The 17899-nt window shown below is 40.8% G+C and overlaps 1 protein-coding gene across 5 annotated transcripts in view; it reads right to left on the bottom strand.

Annotated features, from left to right (window-relative positions):
• ARHGEF3 (Rho guanine nucleotide exchange factor 3) overlaps positions 1–17899 on the bottom strand; it is a 312788-nt gene that overhangs the window by 45716 nt on the left and 249173 nt on the right. For 4 of the 5 annotated variants that reach the window (XM_073351503.1, XM_073351505.1, XM_073351504.1 and 1 more), the window contains one exon: positions 6982–7089. In XM_073351503.1, the coding sequence (XP_073207604.1) occupies positions 6982–7089 (108 nt within the window). Of the gene's footprint in view, positions 1–6981; positions 7090–7809; positions 8094–17899 lie in introns of those variants that run through there. The other variant, XM_073351506.1, reaches the window with a different exon arrangement.

Below are 17899 nucleotides of genomic sequence, written 5' to 3'. Positions count from 1 at the left end.
TTAATGATCTGGAGGATGGTGTGGATTGCACCCTCAGCAAATTTTCAGAGGACACTGAACTGGGAGGAGTGGTAGATATGCTGGAAGGTAGGGATAGGATACAGAGGAACACAGACAAATTAGAGGATTGGGCCAAAAGAAATCTGACTAGGTTCAACAAGTGCAGAGTCCTGCACTTAGGATGGAAGAATCCCATGCACCGCTACAGACTAGGGACCGAATGGCTAGGCAGCAGTTCTGCAGAAAAGGACCTAGGGGTTACAGTGGACAAGAAGGTGGATATGAGTCAACAGTGTGGCCTTGTTGCCAAGAAGGCCAATGGCATTTTGGGATGTATAAGTAGGGGCATAGCGAGCAGATCGAGGGACATGATCATTCTCCTCTGGGTCCAGTTTGGGGCCCCACACTACAAGAAGGATGTGGAAAAATTGGAAAGAGTCCAGCAGAGGGCAACAAAAATGATTAGGGGACTGGAGCACATGACTTATGAGGAGAGGATGAGGGAACTGGGATTATTTAGTCTGCAGAAGAAAAGAATGAGGGGGATTTGATAGCTGCTTTCAACCACCTGAAAGGGGGTTCCAAAGAGGCTGGATCTAGACTGTTCTCAGTGGTAGCAGATGACAGAACAAGGAATAATGGTCTCAAGTTGCGGTGGGGGAGGTTTAGGTTGGATATTAGGAAAAACTATTTCACTAGGAGGGCGGTGAAGCACTGGAATGGGTTACCGAGGGAGGTGGTGGAATCTCCTTCCTTGGAGGTTATTAAGGTCAGGCTTGACAAAGCCCCAGCTGGGATGATTTAGTTGGGAACTGGTCCTGCTTTGAGCAAGGGATTGGACTGGATGACCTCCTGAGGTCCCTTCCAACCCTGATATTCTATGTGTCAATGATTGATAAAGTAACAAGTTGCAGTGGAAGCGAGACAGAGTTAACCTCTGTCCTCAGTGCTAGTTAAAGTTATGTTTGAGTACTATTTGATCTCTTTCCCAGTTTGTAAAGTGAAGGACAGAGCTGTGAATGGGATTAAAAGAAGGTGAAATAAATAAGTCTCTGTAGTCATTGTAGTTAGTCTAGATTGAAGGGATAAAGATTTGTGTCAAATGGATAAATAGATACCAGTAGATGGATAAATGTATCAGCTCAGTACTGAGTACTCTGCTGGTGTACAAAAATGGTACCTAGTATGGTCAAAATGAAACCAATGCTGTATTTTTATCATCCTCCAGTCTACTCTGCTGTAGGAAGCAGAAACACACAGATATGAGTAGTCAGGAAAAATAATTAAACTAATTACTACATGCTTCCTTTGTGGAAAATGCTGATAAACCATTTGCAAAATAATAATATTGAGAAATAAATAATCAAATCTCTCTATTAAAAATACCAAAAATTTCTGGAGTAGCTAAGAATACATCTAAAAAGAAGCACTATCCTGTCCTCAGACTTAGAGCATGTTCTCCCTGAATATGCATGTGGAAAATCCATTAATATAAATGGAAATTTCACATTTGGAGCTGGGGAAGTCATACCCTATGGATTCTCTCTCCTCTAACATATTTCTTCCTTTCAAAAAGGATTGTATATGAAACTTTTGTTAAACATTTACATAGGAAATTCAACATTTTTCTAAACTTTTATAGCAACAGTTGCAGTGGTCTGTGTTTTCAGAGTTCTTTGTTGGTGGTTGTTTTCATCGCGTTATTAAGGCAAAGAATCCATTGTTAACTTGTACAAAAAAATCCTTCTGGACTGAGGTACACTAGCAATCTAGCTACAATATATGAAGCTACTGCCATGTGGAAAACCTCAACATCTTGAATACACCCTAATGGTGTACTTAAACACTCAGACTAGAAATTAAAAAAAAAAAATACAGTGAAGAGAATATCGCTCTAGAGTGGAGTGGCAGTCACTTCACTTCACATATGGGCAGAGGATTTGGGTGTTGTTTTTAATTGACAACCCTAGAGATTAATAATATCCCATATGGTTGAACAGAACATGAATAGCAATGGCAGTGCAAGTTTCCTGACATCAATTCGCCTATGTGCCTCTAAACAGTTTCCTAAGGGACTGTGAGAAAGTAGTCTTCTTGCTCATTCTGTTGTTGGCCTCACCTGAAACTGCTAATAAAGAGGTTTTTAGGACCAACTGTGAAAGTGATTTTGCATGGATGCCACCTATCACTAGGAAATGGATTTAGTAATCCCAGCTCTTTTTGCAAGAGATATTGCTCAGCCAAATAAGTAATATATATTCCAGATACAATGACCTGAGATGGACTTAGATCTATTGCTGGAGAATAAAAAGCTCCATGCCCCTTTACAGATCCTTCAAACCATGTAGTTCCTTAGGTAAGGTGGTTTGAATAACTGCATCCCTCAATCTTCTTATATTTTAATCTACTGCCGAGTTATTTTTTTAAAACCAATGTAAAATAAAGATTTTTTCCCCCCAGTGGTAAGACCATAACACAAAAACCTGTACAGCTTTGTCAAGATCTGTCGTCAAATACATGCACACAACTCAAACTAAAATCAACTGAAGCTGCATATATATTCATGAAAACAAAATTTATCTTTTGAAGTCTGTATTATATAGCACAAGTCTGTCTCAAATGCAGCCCCCATGGAACTGATCGTATGAGTACTTAAATGAGCACAACAGCTGTTAAAGACTCTGAAAAGGGAAGTGCCAGGCTCAGAAATAAAATCTTGCCAAAACCTAATTCACTTTCCATGCTCTTGATAACTGGAACTAATGTAGCCCTTCTTTCAGAATCAGACCAAATTTTTCTTAGAAGCAGCCTGTGGAAGAGATTTATATGTCCAACAAGGGACTACAGGCATCTCTGCTCTAGTCACACTACAGTACACCTACTGGATCAAACACACTGAGGTGATTTCAAACATCTTGCCTTTCCTCCCATGTCCATAAAGGTTGCTTCTGTATGCAGAGGTATGCACTTTCAACAACATATTTAAGGAATACCAGAGGTACATTGCTAACCAAATGCTGGCATGTCTGCTTCCTACATAAAACTATTGCTGCAGAAAAAAATATTTTTCATGGCTTTTTACTCTATTTAAGTATTTGTCAGAAGAGCCTCCAATGTAGAAATATAATAATTTGGGAAGGAAAAATAAAACTAACTCATAGCTGCAGTAGAGTCATGATTAAGTTACCTTTTTGAAAAGATATTATTTCTTACTAAAACAGAGATTTTATTCATTCTCACTCTTCAGAGAGCTTAACCTTGTTCTATAAAGCTCACTGTAGATTTTAAGTGTACTTTCTCAAACACCTACTATTTTAGTGGGGGGAATAGCATAATCCTGCAAAGTACTGAATGCCCACTATGAGGTGCTCAATTGCCTCAGCTCCTCCTGAAGTCACCGAGATTTAAGGTACTCGGCCTCTTGCATGACACATACAATATTTTGTAGGATCCAGTCCTATATGAGTCTCCAAGGATCTCATTCTATATTGTGCACATGTAAGTTTGAGAGACCTACAAACAAAGCAGAATATCTTCAGAATAAAATGTAAATTTGAATTGCATTATTTGATTGCAAAAACAAAAGGAGTACTTGTGGCACCTTAGAGACTAACCAATTTATTTGAGCATAAGCTTTCGTGAGCTACAGATCACTTCATTGGATGCATTCAGTGGAAAATACAGTGGGGAGATTTATATACACAGAGAACATAAAACAATGGGTGTTACCATACACATTGTAAGGAGAGTGATCACTTAAGATGAGCTAATACCAGCAGGAGAGCGTGTGGTGGTGGGGGACCTTTTGTAGTGATAATCAAGGTGGGCCATTTCCAGCAGTTGACAAGAACATCTGAGGAACAGTGGGGGGTGGGGGTGAGAAATAAACATGGGGAAATAGTTTTACTTTGTGTAATGACCCATCCACTCCCAGTCTCTATTCAAGCCTAAGTTAATTGTATCCAGTTTGCAAATTAATTCCAATTCAGCAGTCTCTCGTTGGAGTCTGTTTTTGAAGTTTTTTTGTTGAAGAATTGTCACTTTTAGGTCTCTAATCGAGTGACCAGGAATAGGAATAGCGGTCAGTAGGTTTCCTACCTACATGCCTCCAGCTTTCACCCAGATCACACCACACAATCCATTGTCTACAGCCAAGCTCTACGATACAACCGCATTTGCTCCAACCCCTCAGACAGAGACAAACACCTACAAGATCTCTATCAAGCATTTTTACAACTACAATACCCACCTGCGGAAGTGAAGAAACAGACTGACAGAGCCAGAAGAGTACCCAGAAGTCACCTACGACAGGACAGGCCCAACAAAGAAAATAAACAGAACGCCACTAGCCATCACTTTCAGCCCCCAACTAAAACCCCTCCAACGCATCATCAAGGATCTACAACCTATCCTGAAGGACGACCCATCATTCTCACAGATCTTGGGAGACAGGCCAGTCCTTGCATACAGACAGCCCCCCAACCTGAAGCAAATACTCACCAGCAACCACACACTACACAACAGAACCACTAACCCAGGAACCTATCCTTGCAACAAAGCCCGTTGCCAACTGTGTCCACATACCTATTCAGGGGACACCATCATAGGGCCTAATCACATCAGCCACACTATCAGAGGCTCGTTCACCTGCACATCCAACAGTGTGATATATGCCATCATGTGCCAGCAATGCCCCTCTGCCATGTACATTGGTCAAACTGGACAGTCTCTACGTAAAAGAATAAATGGACACAAATTAGACGTCAAGAATTATAACATTCAAAAACCAGTCCGAAAACACTTCAATCTCTCTGGTCAGTCGATTAGAGGCCTAAAAGTGACAATTCTTCAACAAAAGGACTTCAAAAACAGACTCCAACGAGAGACTGCTGAATTGGAATTAATTTGCAAACTGGATACAATTAACTTAGGCTTGAATAGAGACTGGGAGTGGATGGGTCATTACACAAAGTAAAACTATTTCCCCATGTTTATTTCCCCCCCACCCCACTGTTCCTCAGACGTTTTTGTCAACTGCTGGAAATGGCCCACCTTGATTATCACAACAAAAGGTTTCCCCCCACCGCCCCCTGCTCTCCTGCTGGTATTAGCTCATCTTAAGCGATCACTCTCTTTACAGTGTGTATGGTAACACCCATTGTTTCATGTTCTCTGTGTATATAAATCTCCCCACTATATTTTCCACTGAATGAATCCAATGAAGTGAGCTGCAGCTCACGAAAGCTTATGCTCAAATACATTGGTTAGTCTCTAAGGTGCTACAAGAACTCCTTTTCTTTTTGCGAATACAGACTAACACAGCTGCTACTCTGAAACCTGTCATTATTTGATTGCTTTTTAATTATTTAAAATCATAGTCAGCTTTGACATATGCTTTGAATGTTGGCTCAAGGCTCCATTTTCCATCTGATCGCCAGACTTTTTGTCCACTGGAGGTCAAAGTTCACTCTTAATAGTGAGGATTCAGCAGTATTACATGCAGGGGGACTTTAAAAAAAACAAAACACCCACCCAGTACACACACACACAGCAAATAAATTAATGGAAAATTTATCTTTCATTAAAATTCCAAACTCAAAATTTTCCTACCAACTCTAACAGATATTCCATAGGTTTAGTTGGGGTTTTGTTTGTTTGTTTTTGCATTTAAGCTAAAAATACTAATATTCTATGGCAAAGCTTATCTTTTTTTCCCCAGTCATTTCAATATGATGAAGAGCTACAAGGGTGGAGAGTTGTCTTGAGAGGGAGGGATTTGAGTTTTTTAGTTTCCTGGCTCATCGGTCATGGATTATCTTAAACTGTACTGCTCCACTTTAAAATGCCATTTTAAAAGTATGTCAAAGGTGCCTGAGCATATGGCACCCTTTTAAATATATCCATAAAACTCACACCTTCAAAAGTCAAAAGATATATGTGGACACAAGAACAAATGGATATAAACTGGCCACCAGGAAGTTTAGACTTGAAATTAGACGAAGGTTTCTAACCACCAGAGGAGTGAAGTTTTGGAATAGCCTTCCAAGGGAAGCAGTGGGGGCAAAAGATCTATCTGGCTTTAAGATTAAACTCGATAAGTTTATGGAGGAGATGGTATGATGGAATAACATGGTTTTGGTACTTAAATATTCATGGTAAATAGGCCCAATGGCCTGTGATGGGATATTAGATGGGGTGGGATCTGAGTTACCCAGGAAAGAATTTTCTGTAGTATCTGGCTGGTGAATCTTGCCCATATGCTCAGGGTTTAGCTGATTGCCATATTTGGGGTCGGGAAGGAATTTTCCTCCAGGGCAGATTCGAAGAGGCCCTGGAGGTTTTTCGCCTTCCTCTGTAGCATGGGGCACAGGTCACCTGCTGGAGGATTCTCTGCTCCTTGAAGTCTTTAAACCACGATTTGAGAACTTCAAAAGCTCAGGCATAGGTGAGAGGTTTTTCGCAGGAGTGGTGGGTGAAATTCTGTGGCCTGCGTTGTGCAGGAGGTCAGACTAGATGATCATAATGGTCCCTTCTGACCTAAATATCTATGAATCTCTATATTAAACATACCTTCTCAGGCAACTAGGCTATGCACATATTTTTATACTGGTTTCCTTATCTCTGTCATATCAAGAATGGATATATAGTTTCAGTTTGTTTCTTAAAGATTTCACAAGAAACATAAGCATTCTATGACAGAAAGATTATTATGGTGGTGAATGACAGTTGTAACAGCACCAGAGCACTTTCACTTGCCACTTCTGAGGTTAACACTCTCCATTACAGCTTCACCTTTTTATGTTGGGAGAAATAAGTTTTTCATTTTTTCCTTAAAGATATGGGAGATACTCAGATATGCATACATATACAAAATAAATTTTGAAAAGCACAACCCCTAAAAGCATGTGATAGCATACCTGTGCTTCTCTTATTGAAATGCAGATCTGAACATTAAACACAGAAATATATCATCACCTTTACCTGAAGGGTTTGACTGAACCGCTTTAATGGGGTTGCCCGTACAGGAGGAATGAGGCTTGCTAGTGATGTAACTCTAGAAAGAGGCTTGACCCGTTTGTTACTAGGCTCCTGTAGTTTAAAGAGAAAAAAAAAAAAAAGGGGGGGGGAGAGAACAAAAGTCATCAGAAAAACATTTATGCTAGTTTTGTTAATTTTCTAATGTGAGCAATAGAGACAAATAATTTTAGTGTATAATGCTGGCAATGACAGATTACCCTTGCTTGGTGCATACAGATCTGTGCAATGGCTGAAATATCACGTAGTAAGCAGAAGTAGTGGCATAAGTGGGAAAGACAAAAAAGGCACAAAAAAAACTCTCTCCATATATAGCATCCTTCTAAAATGGTTTGTTTGCGGGGAGTGTCCCTCAAACTGAAAAGTGCTCCGCAGTTAATGCATATTATGATGACCTTGTCATTGAAGGGAACATGTACAAATACAAAAAATTCCAACCCCATTGTTTTTGCGCTGTCATTGTAAGTATGTAGTTCTGCATTTGATTAACATTTTATTCGAAAAAGTACAAATTAAATAAAAAACAGCGTCATGTGTTCATACTTACATGCAAATATACAGAGATGTGTACACACAGTATATATTTAAATGAAATAAAAAACTAAAAAAAATCTACTGTAAAAACGAATACTTTTCTTCACTCACATACTTTTTAACCTCTAGAATGCCTGCTTTTTGTGAAGTATAATATTCCATTTGTTTTGCATACAAAAATGAAAATATAAACAAGTGCAATACAAGGAAAGATTACAAATATGTAAAAACAGAAGTTACCCTTGGCTTGCTAACCTCCATCTGACATTTAATGGATCTTGAACAGCACGTGCAAAAGGCTACTTTTGACAGAGAAAGAGCCAAACCTTCTAAGTGAAGTTAAAAAACCCATCCGACATCATATTTTAAGTACATCCTATAGCAGTTCATCTTTCTTTTTCAGCCATGTTTATAAAGTTTGTGTAGGCATCCTCTACCTCCAGTTTTCTACACAAATCCTTAGGAAAATGTACCATGTCATAGTATTCTTTTGCAGAGAGGTACGAATCTTTTTAGAGATGGGGATTTCCCATCCTTCCTGGTATTTAGAAAAATCCCAGATTTTCATTACTGGTCAGCAATATTCTGTTTCATTAGCACAGCGACCAGGAAGAAAGATGAGAACCAGCAAATAATTTATTTCTCAGCAGGCAGAGCTGTAACTCCACAAACATCTTGTGAAACGCAGGACCAGAACGTTAACCTTCCCCACCCCCCCAAAAATAATCAATTTCCCCACACATAGAATGTGGTGCTACAATCATTTCAGCATTAAAAAAAAAAAAGCCTGCATTCTTATCTTCATCATGAAGGTGCCATTCAGATTCTTTCCTTTCCAGCAACCATTTCTTTGACACAGCTTTTTTGAAGGAGCATTTTTTTTACGTCACTGCAGCACGACTGGCATACTGAATACACTATGGAGTCTTTCAGCTTCGCCTATAATTCTCGTCTGACTGGCACCTCCGTCATCAGCCGTTTTGGTTATTTTTTAAATTCATGCCAATCCACTAGCTTCCCATCGTAAAGACTGCTTGTCATTAATCATAATGCACTGCAGTGAGAGGACACTGAAGTCCCAAGGCAAAGCGAGTGCTACTGTATACCTAGCAGCAGAAATTACTTGGGCACGTATCATCTCTAATGCTACTAGAATCTGGCATTTAGAACTATGCAGACTGAGGAATCAGGACAGCTAAAAAGGCAAATATATCTTCCCAGAAAATAGGCAAAGGGGACTCTTGAGAGAGTATTCTCCTCTGCCCTACTGCTGTACCATTTTCCACAAGGTTTGCCATCTTTGCTGCTCTGTATGTAGTCTTTGATCAAACTGGAATTATGTTTCTGATATAATGGCCCAAAGTCAGCTCTGGTGTAAAGAGATGTAATTTGGCCCTACATTATATCACAGTGTAACCTGCTTGAAAGTTAGAAAAATCGAATTCCAATTAAAAATCTGTTAGAACTGTCTATTAATCTTTGTGCATATTATCACACACACACACTTAGATTTTGAGATTGAAAGTGTAACAAATAATGAATACTAACATTTTAGCAATGATATTGTAACACCCATTGAGAATCCCGAAGGAGGGTAAATTTTGTTACAAAGCAAGTAAATTCATATTTCACTGTGTCTCTTAAGTGTCTTGTTCAGGACTACTGCGAGTGAAACTTGAATTACCCTCCTTGAGCAATGTCTGAGACTAGTTGATAAAGAGGAAAAAAAAAGTCTTGGGTCACAGACTCCCCCCTGGGACTACCACCTGATGTACTGAGACTACCTCTAAGCCTGTTTTCCCTGGCAGCTTGGGATTTCAGTGCCCTGCCTGGTTGTGCCAGACACGCTAGCCTGCTACAAACACAGACCCAGCTCTGAGCCACGTCCCCCAAAAGCTGCAGGCTTAACTGAAAACAGCTTAAGAAGTGCTCCTGTCTTCAACACCCAGATACCCAGTTCCCAATAGGATCCAAACACCAAATAAATCTGTTTTACTCTGTGTAAAGCTTATGCAGGGCAAACTCAAATTGTTCGCCCTCTATAACACAGAGAGAGAGAGATGCACAGCTGTTTCCTCCCCCAGGTATTAATACTTGCTCTGGATTAATTAAGTAACAAGTGATTTTATTAAATATAAAAAGTAGGATTTAAGTGGTTCCAAGTAATGACAGAACAAAGTAAATTACCAAATAAAATAAAACAAAAACACTCAACTCTAAGCCCAATACAGTAGGAAACTAAATGCAGGTAAATCTCACCCTCAGAGATGTCCCAGTAAGCTTATTTGCCAGACTAGACGCTTTCTTAGTCTGGGTCCAGCAACCCCTGTAGTTACTGTCCTTTGTCCCAGTTTCTTTCAGGCATCTCTTTGGGGTGGAGAGACTATCTTCTGAGCCCGATGAAGACAAAATGGAGGGGTTTCCAGGGACTTATATAGTTTTTTCTCTTGTGGGTGGAAACCCCTCTCCAAGATGGAGTTTTGCAGTCACCTGGGCAAGTCACACGTCCATGCATGACTCAGTTCTTTACAGGCCGATGCCATTGTTTACATGTTAATTTGAACATTCTCAGGAAAGCTCAGATGTGGATTGGCGTCTTCCAAAGTTTATTGTTAGTTAAATACTCCCAATTACTTGAATAACTCCTTCACGCTATGTTGACCAAATCTGCCTTATGTGCTTTCTACAGCAGACACCTTAAATACAAGCATAGAGCCAATGCTCATAATTTCAGATATAAAAATGTTACATGCACACAAATAGGATGAATATATTCAGTAGATCATAACCTTTGCAAAGATATGTTACATGGCATATCTACCATAAAACATATCCCAGTTATGTCATATTTACACTCATAAGCATATTTCTATAAAGCATTATGAGGTGCAACGTCACACCCACTTGGAATTTTTCATATACTCAGTGTTTGTCTGCATCTGCAGTTTATTAATGGCTACAGAAAGCCTGCAGGTGAAGGGCTCAATCTTGTACCTAATTTTCCCAACTGTTTGGGGTTCATAACCTCAAACAGCCATGTAAATTGATGCACAGCAGCAACTAACCCTGGAGATTATCATCCTGTGAGATAGAAGGGAAACCACCATACCTTTTGGAAGACAAGGGAAAAGGAAGAAGAGAAAAGGTGTAAATGAATTCCCTGAAGGCCTGCTCCATCCCTGAACAGCCCTAACCCTATCCGAACACTTCTTTTTGCCACATGGGGTTGCTGGAGTTATTTTACGGTTCCAGCAAGAGGAGAGGGAAGAACTAGAAACAGGTTCCTTAACCCTTTAAAAATAAACCATTTCACTATTCTGCAGGGGATTGTGAGGTTTGCTATGTGGCAATCTTCATTCTTATACCCAAACTGCTCAGGGAGACAAAATATTTTAATTTGTCTCTGTACTGCAGAGCCTACCTACCTGTAGAAGTAGACATTAAGGAGAAGAAATCAACCTAGCTGCCTCCACTAGGGGCTGCTGCAACCACAAGGAGGATAGGATATGACTACAGCTGCTAACTGTAAAAAAGCCAGAAGTCATTGTCAGAACCTGTAACAGTAGCCACTGGAGTCACAGTAAGATGACTAGGTCACATATATGTGGCGTTGTTCTTTGAGGTCTTATTCTTCCCATCACACTGAGCCATTTTACCTCCTGCACTTAGTTCATTTGTTCTGATAGCAAAGGGAGTTAAACTAAATAGGTTGTATAGATTTTTATCAAAATCTAAATTACTAGAATCCGTAGAACAAATTGAAAGGGCTCATACAATAAAACCAAATTAAAAACACATCTGCAGTGTTTGCAGGACTCACTCCAAGACAGTAATTCAAGATAACATTGCAGTGTCAGACTTTGGAAAATAAATCCAGGGTCTCCATCTCCAAACTGTGTTTAAAGAAGGAAATTGAAGTAGATAATCTTATTGCTTTGAACTTTCTTTAAAACGAGAAAATATGTTTTTTGCATACCAAATGTGACAGTTTGGGACTATGCCTGGATCAAATTGTGAATGCCATGTTTTGAGAATGCCATTTTGTGACTATAAACTTCATTGTGACTTTCACTTTGCAGAGTAACCTCTATGCTGGTTCAAGACACGCGGATGACTGGGAAAACTGGTCTAATCTAGACATGGTCAGTAAATTCTGGACAGTGTGTGCTCGTGCTTTGGAGTCACATCATGAGATACCACATCATATTGCAAGGGAGAAAGAAGCAAGCTGAAAGAGAGGAGATGAGTACTCTAGAAATATAAAACTATGCTTCTTTACTGTAAGGCCCAAATGGTACTTATGTATCATACCTCATAGATTTGTTTTAATATGACTCACTCCCTCTAAAAATAAACCTTGATTTACTAAAACCCAGGGTAGTTTTAAGACTGCTGTACAGAAAGGGGAAGTACTAGCCATGTACTGCTTTTGGGTGTCCGGGGAATGCACCTATCATGCAGATTCACTCATGTGGAGCCTTGGAGCCCCAGATGGTAGCCATCTACTTATGCAGCCCTTCTCTCAGTTTTCTCCCAAATAGCATTTTAGTCCTTTCTGCTCTTTGTTCCATGCATCATAAGCTGGAAAATGATCATTTTAAAATTATGTGGCATCTTAACAAAAAGATAAGTTATACATCTATTTTTGAAGCTGCATAATCATATTATACACAGGCCCCTGCTTAAAAACCCCAAGCCTGAATATCTAGGACCCTATCCTGTGGTGTGCTGAGCACCCAGTTTGTACTGAAGCAATTAAAGTTGAGGATGCTTGGCACCTTGGAGAATAGCACTCTTACATTCTTGCAATTTACTGAGTACTAAGCTGATGTTATTGTTTGCTCTTCACTCAATAAAATAGCATGCAGTAGTAGGATATGTGGGTAGAAAAGTCTCAGGCAGGGGCCAAGAGCACTTGCTGTCATTCAACTCAACCATAATGCAAACTGATTCTCTTATTAGTTTATTTAAAGAACGGGATTTCCCCAAAGTTCAAAGTGAGAGCCTGCTGGTCAAACCAAGTTAAATCTATTTCATAATACTGGTTAGTTTTCCATACTGTCTCATTAAACCACGCACCCCACAGCCTTCTAATTTCCATACACTGTTCGGTAAAGCACTCTAGTAAAGGTCAGTTTTAAGTTTTCTTAACAGAACCCTGCTCCACCTCCCACATTCACCTTATATTGTCTGCAGAATGGCAGAAGCAATGACCTGGATAACATATGCTAGAAAACTCATATAGTAGACAACCAGCTGCCATACAATAGGGCTCTGTTTGGCTTGGTACCTAATTCTGAAATTTATTTTGATGGGCTCTTTTAGGTAGTGTAATAATTTTTTACCTCCTAACAATTAAAGTCTGAGTGTATATGAGCTGCTCACAAAATTGTTTTTCCACTTGACTCCCTGCACCCCTTATCAGCAACTTCAACAAAGGGACTGTGTGTTACATGACTGGTGTTGAATTTGACAAACAAGCACAAACGATCCTCTGAGGAGTCATTATACCTTTGTCTACACCGGCAACATGCAACACTGTCACCACCACATTGTATAAATTTGTCTCATTAGTTAGCATGTTTTCTTTATAAATTCAAAAAAAGTTTCAATTCAGCCTCCAAAACAATAGTGGTAATTGAAACCTTCTAAAGAGACTCAGCATTTTAAAATATAAACATTATCCCAAAACCTTCATCAGAAGAGGTTGCAAATGAAGCTCTCAATTTAGCAAACAAAATTGATGAAATTGGCATGGATTCATTAACTATGCTTCTAATCCAATACATCATGGGAAAGTGGATTTATTAGTATCGACATGTTAGCGTCCAGAATACTTTTGAATCGGTCAATCTTTGAAATAAAAAGGGTTTCAGAGTAGCAGCCGTGTTAGTCTGTATTCGCAAAAAGAAAAGGAGTACTTGTGGCACCTTAGAGGCTAACCAATTTATTTGAGCATAAACTTTCGTGAGCTACATATCTGATGAAATAAAAAGAAAATTCTGTACAAACCCAAATAATTTTTGTTGTGTTTTTCTTCTTGTCACAGGATCAAAAATACTCTAGTTACCTTCCTTTTTATCCTACACCCTTTATCTATGTAAATCTAGTAAAGTAGGTGTTCAAGTATTAACTCCTTGACAGTGGAGCATTCATTACTAGTTAACTGTTTCATTCTGGAAAACAAATTAGCCTCAAAAGAGTTAACCATGTCTCTAAAAGCTGAAACAGTGTAGCGTCTTTGTTTCAAACATAATCCACAAGCGTTGCCAGTAAAATAAAACAGAACCAATCTGTTTCAGACACTATATTTCTGGCAAGGTTTCCATACTCATTTACTTTAAAAGTTATTAGTTTTTAGTCAACATTATAAGAGCGTGTCAACATTTGTCATGGCAGAAAGCCCCAAATTATTTTTATTAGTTGGCTACTGGTTAAATTGGCCCAAGATTAAAAGTTCTAATAAATATTCCCAAATATTGGAGTTCAGTAGAAAACCACATTCAAGTTTTGTTCCACAGGATATTATAAATACTTAACCTTCAGCAAAATTAAACACACACGGTACAATAGGTTCTCTCTCAGTACAGCAAATATTTCACCTAACAGTAAATTAAGTCATGCCTAGGCAGTGTTTATGCTAGTTTAGAAAGAGAGGAATTTAAAAGTAGCTGTTCCTTGTGAAAACAGAATTAACTTTTCAGTCAGTAAGAGCAGATGAGTTAACTCTCTAGGGCCCTATCATCTACAATGCAGTTAAACAGCCCCTTAGCCCAAGCCCCTTAGCTTGAGTTAGCTGACATGGGGCAGCCCTGGGTTTTTAATTGCAATGTAGACATACCCTATGAGATTAACAGCAGAAACATTGATTGATTGGGTGTTCTAACCCATACAATTCTCAGGGCTGGTCTACACTACAAAGTTAGGTTGACCTAGCTAAGTTGCTCTGGTGAGTGAAAAAATTTACACCCCCGAGAGATATAGTTAAACTGACTTAAGCCCTGGTGTAGGCACCACTAGGTTGACAGAAGAATTCTGCGTCAACATAGGTACCCACTTCTCAGAGAGGTGCATGTACTACAGCAACAGAAGAACCCCTCCCGTCACAAGCATCTACACTATAGCATTTCTAGTGTGGATGTACCCTCAGTAACCAATGGGAATCCTTGGATCAAGCATACAACTCTCAATGGTTGGCTGAGCCTTGAGAACCCACTTTTGGTGTATTTTTATTAGCTGCAGAAGATTTACCTTTGCCTCCCGATAGCTTAGAAATGCTCCAAATTTAAAGCAGTATTCACCCTTGAAGAGCAGCAGGAAGTGGGGAGGGGGAAGGGGATGTACTATAAATGCAGCCTGAGATATTGTTACAGCTATTAGGAACCTACCCTTAATTGCCTACAAAAATCCATCCCAAATTATAGGAAATATATCAACCTGCAAGTACTGCCAGGAAGAGGAAAGGGAGACGAAGAGGAGAGATTGAACTCAAAATGTAATTAATCCATATGATGCACAGACACCGATGCCTTGATTATCAGCTAAACTGCACCCATGGAGCATCTCTGATAGAACTCCGGATCTTTCCTACAAAACCACCAGTTAGCACCACTTGAACCCCCCCCCCCTCCCCAATCTGTGGTAGTAGTAGGTGTGTTATCCTTGTAAGAAGATAGAAACGGCCATACTGGGTCAGACCAATGGGTCATCTAGCTCAGAATCCTGTCACTGACAGTGGCCAGATGCTGCAGAGGGAATCAACACAACAGGACAATTTGGAGTGATCCATCTGCTGTTGTGCAGTCTCAGTTTCTGGCAATTGGAGGTTTAAGGACACATGGAGCATGGGATTGCATTCCTGACCATCTGCACTAATAGCTATTGATGGACCTTTCCTCCATGAATTTATCTAATTCTTTTTTTAACCTAGTTATACTTCTGGCTTTCAGAGCATCCCATGGAAATGAGTTTGACAGGTTGGTTGTGCATTCTGTGAAGAAATATTTCCTTGTTTGCTTTAAACTTGCTACCTATTAGCGCCAGTGTTCATATATAATGAACTAGTAAATTACAATAATCCAGAGTCAATTGTACTTGAGTAATGTGTTATAAAGCAGGGGTTCTCAATGTTTTTCTTTCTGAAGCTCCCTCCGCCCCCATATGTTATTAAAAACTCCACGGCCCCACTGTGCCACAACTACTGTTTTTCTGCATATAAAAATCCAGGGACAGTGTTAGGGAGTAGCAAGCAGGGCAATTGCCTGGTGCCCCACACCACGGGGGTGGCCTGCAAAGCTAAGTTGTTCAGGCTTCGGCTTCAGCCCCAGGTGACCGGGCTTGGGGCTCTGGGTTTCAGCCCTGCATGACGGGGCTTCGGCTTTCTGCCCTGAGCCCCAGTGAGTCTAACACTGGCCTTGCTCAGTGGACCCCCTGAAACCTGCTTGCAGCCCCCCAGGAGGCCCCAGACTCCTTATTCAGAGCTGCTGTTATAAAGGATGGTGTGGGGAGCTACATGGGAAGGTTGGTTGGCCAGGTAAAAAAGAGGAGGTGCAACAGCCTTAGCAGAAGGAAACAAATCAGTGGCAGGGCAGGGGCTGAAACACATCATTCCTCCACCACCAGAGACTAGGCCCCATCCTATAGGAGCTGTTGCCTCATCAGCATCTCGAAAATCATGGATCCGGAATCCTTAAAGGAGGCAGCAGTTATAAAAGATCCTGAATACAAAACCATTAAAGTATTTCAGCAGCACAACGCTAAGCTGAAACAACTTTCTTTGAGCTGCCTTTCACTTCTGCAATTGAAAGCGTATCTGGCTCTAACATGAGCAGAGACATCAATAGATTCACTTGCAACTAGAAAATGGAGGAGAGTTTGCAGAATAAACAAAACATCAAGGTGAATTAAAATGAGTAACAGAAAATTTTAAACTCACACAAATAACGTAGAGCTGATTGAATTACAAAACTTCCAAATGCAGTTCCTCTAGTGAAGAGCTGCTTGTAAAGGCCACCGGAGAAAGGCCTTTTCCATACTGAAACAAATTAGATGTGAAGCTGGAATGTCAGCTCACAAATATTATAAGATGAGCTACTAAAATAAGAATATAAAAAGCTGTTTGTTTCAAACTGGGAATAGGCAGAATAGATCAGCAATTCTAAGTGTGATGAGAGAAATTAGTTTACAGCAATTGCTGTTCATACTGGGACTACAGTTATCTAAAAATCTATTCAAAATAGGACTGCTGATATTTCACAAGGAAGTATGGAAGAGAAAAATAATACTTTCATCTAGATCATCTTTCCCCTGTGAGCAGATGTCCTAAATTTACCAGAATTGTCCCAGTTTGGTGGGGAATCTCTTGTGTCTCAGGCAGCTGCCCCCAGATTTTATTCCTGTTTTATGAAGGTCAGCCTGCTAGCAATATAGCATCTTCTTCCCATCTCCCCCAGCTCTTCATCTCTGCAGCTCCTCACAAATACTCCTGGCTCCCCTCCCTCTGGCTTTCTACCCACTCACTACCTTAACACTGTGTGTTGACCCAGAGAGGCAGGGGTGCCGGAATAAAGGGAGCCAGGGACCATGGTTGCCAATTTTGCTCGAACAAGTTCCTGGAGGTTTCCTCACATGACATAATCTTTAAATAAAAGATTGAGACTTCTGACCAATCCTGGAGGTTTGGCACTCTTATGCCATAGCCCTCCCACTTTTCTGCAGGGGCCCCGCCCCCCAGCTATGGAGCGCCTAGGTAGGAGAGGCTAGGCAGCTGTGGAGCACCATGCCACAGACCCTCCACCTGCCAGGGTAAGGGAGTTGAAAGCAGTCCTGGGCCCATGCTCCCCTCCCCCAGGGCAGGCGGGTCTGCAGCTCCCCACATGTGGCTCTGGGGATGCAGCCCAACCACGTTAAGAGCCATGTGAGCAGCTGTGGGGACCCGGGGACCCTCCACCTGCCATGGGCGGGGGACCCCGCAGGGCACAGACACAGACAGGGGCTGCTATCGACACCCCCCCCCCGGGGGCAGATGGAGGGTCCACAGCCCCCGGCCCACTTCAGCTTCTGGCTTCAGGTAGAAGAGGAAGGGTGGGGAGGCCTGGCCCCCCCCACTTTTGGGCATGCTCTGCCACCCCTGCCCAGAAGCCTCTGTGCTGGGCCTCACATGTAATGCCCATCAATCTACCACTTTCTCACTGAATCAAGCATGCTCCTGAGCAATGGAGTGTGAGGTGTCCCAAACTGTATTGTAGTACACAATAGCATAGAGGGACAAAAGAAAGCACATCTGGGCCCAGTACCAGGATATCTGGGTCTAAGAATATTGTTACAGGAC

Source organism: Lepidochelys kempii, chromosome 7 (assembly GCF_965140265.1).
Source record: "Lepidochelys kempii isolate rLepKem1 chromosome 7, rLepKem1.hap2, whole genome shotgun sequence".
Taxonomy (NCBI): Eukaryota; Metazoa; Chordata; order Testudines; family Cheloniidae; genus Lepidochelys; species Lepidochelys kempii.
Note: the sequence above shows the minus strand (reverse complement) of the source record. Positions and strands in the feature narration are given on the sequence as shown.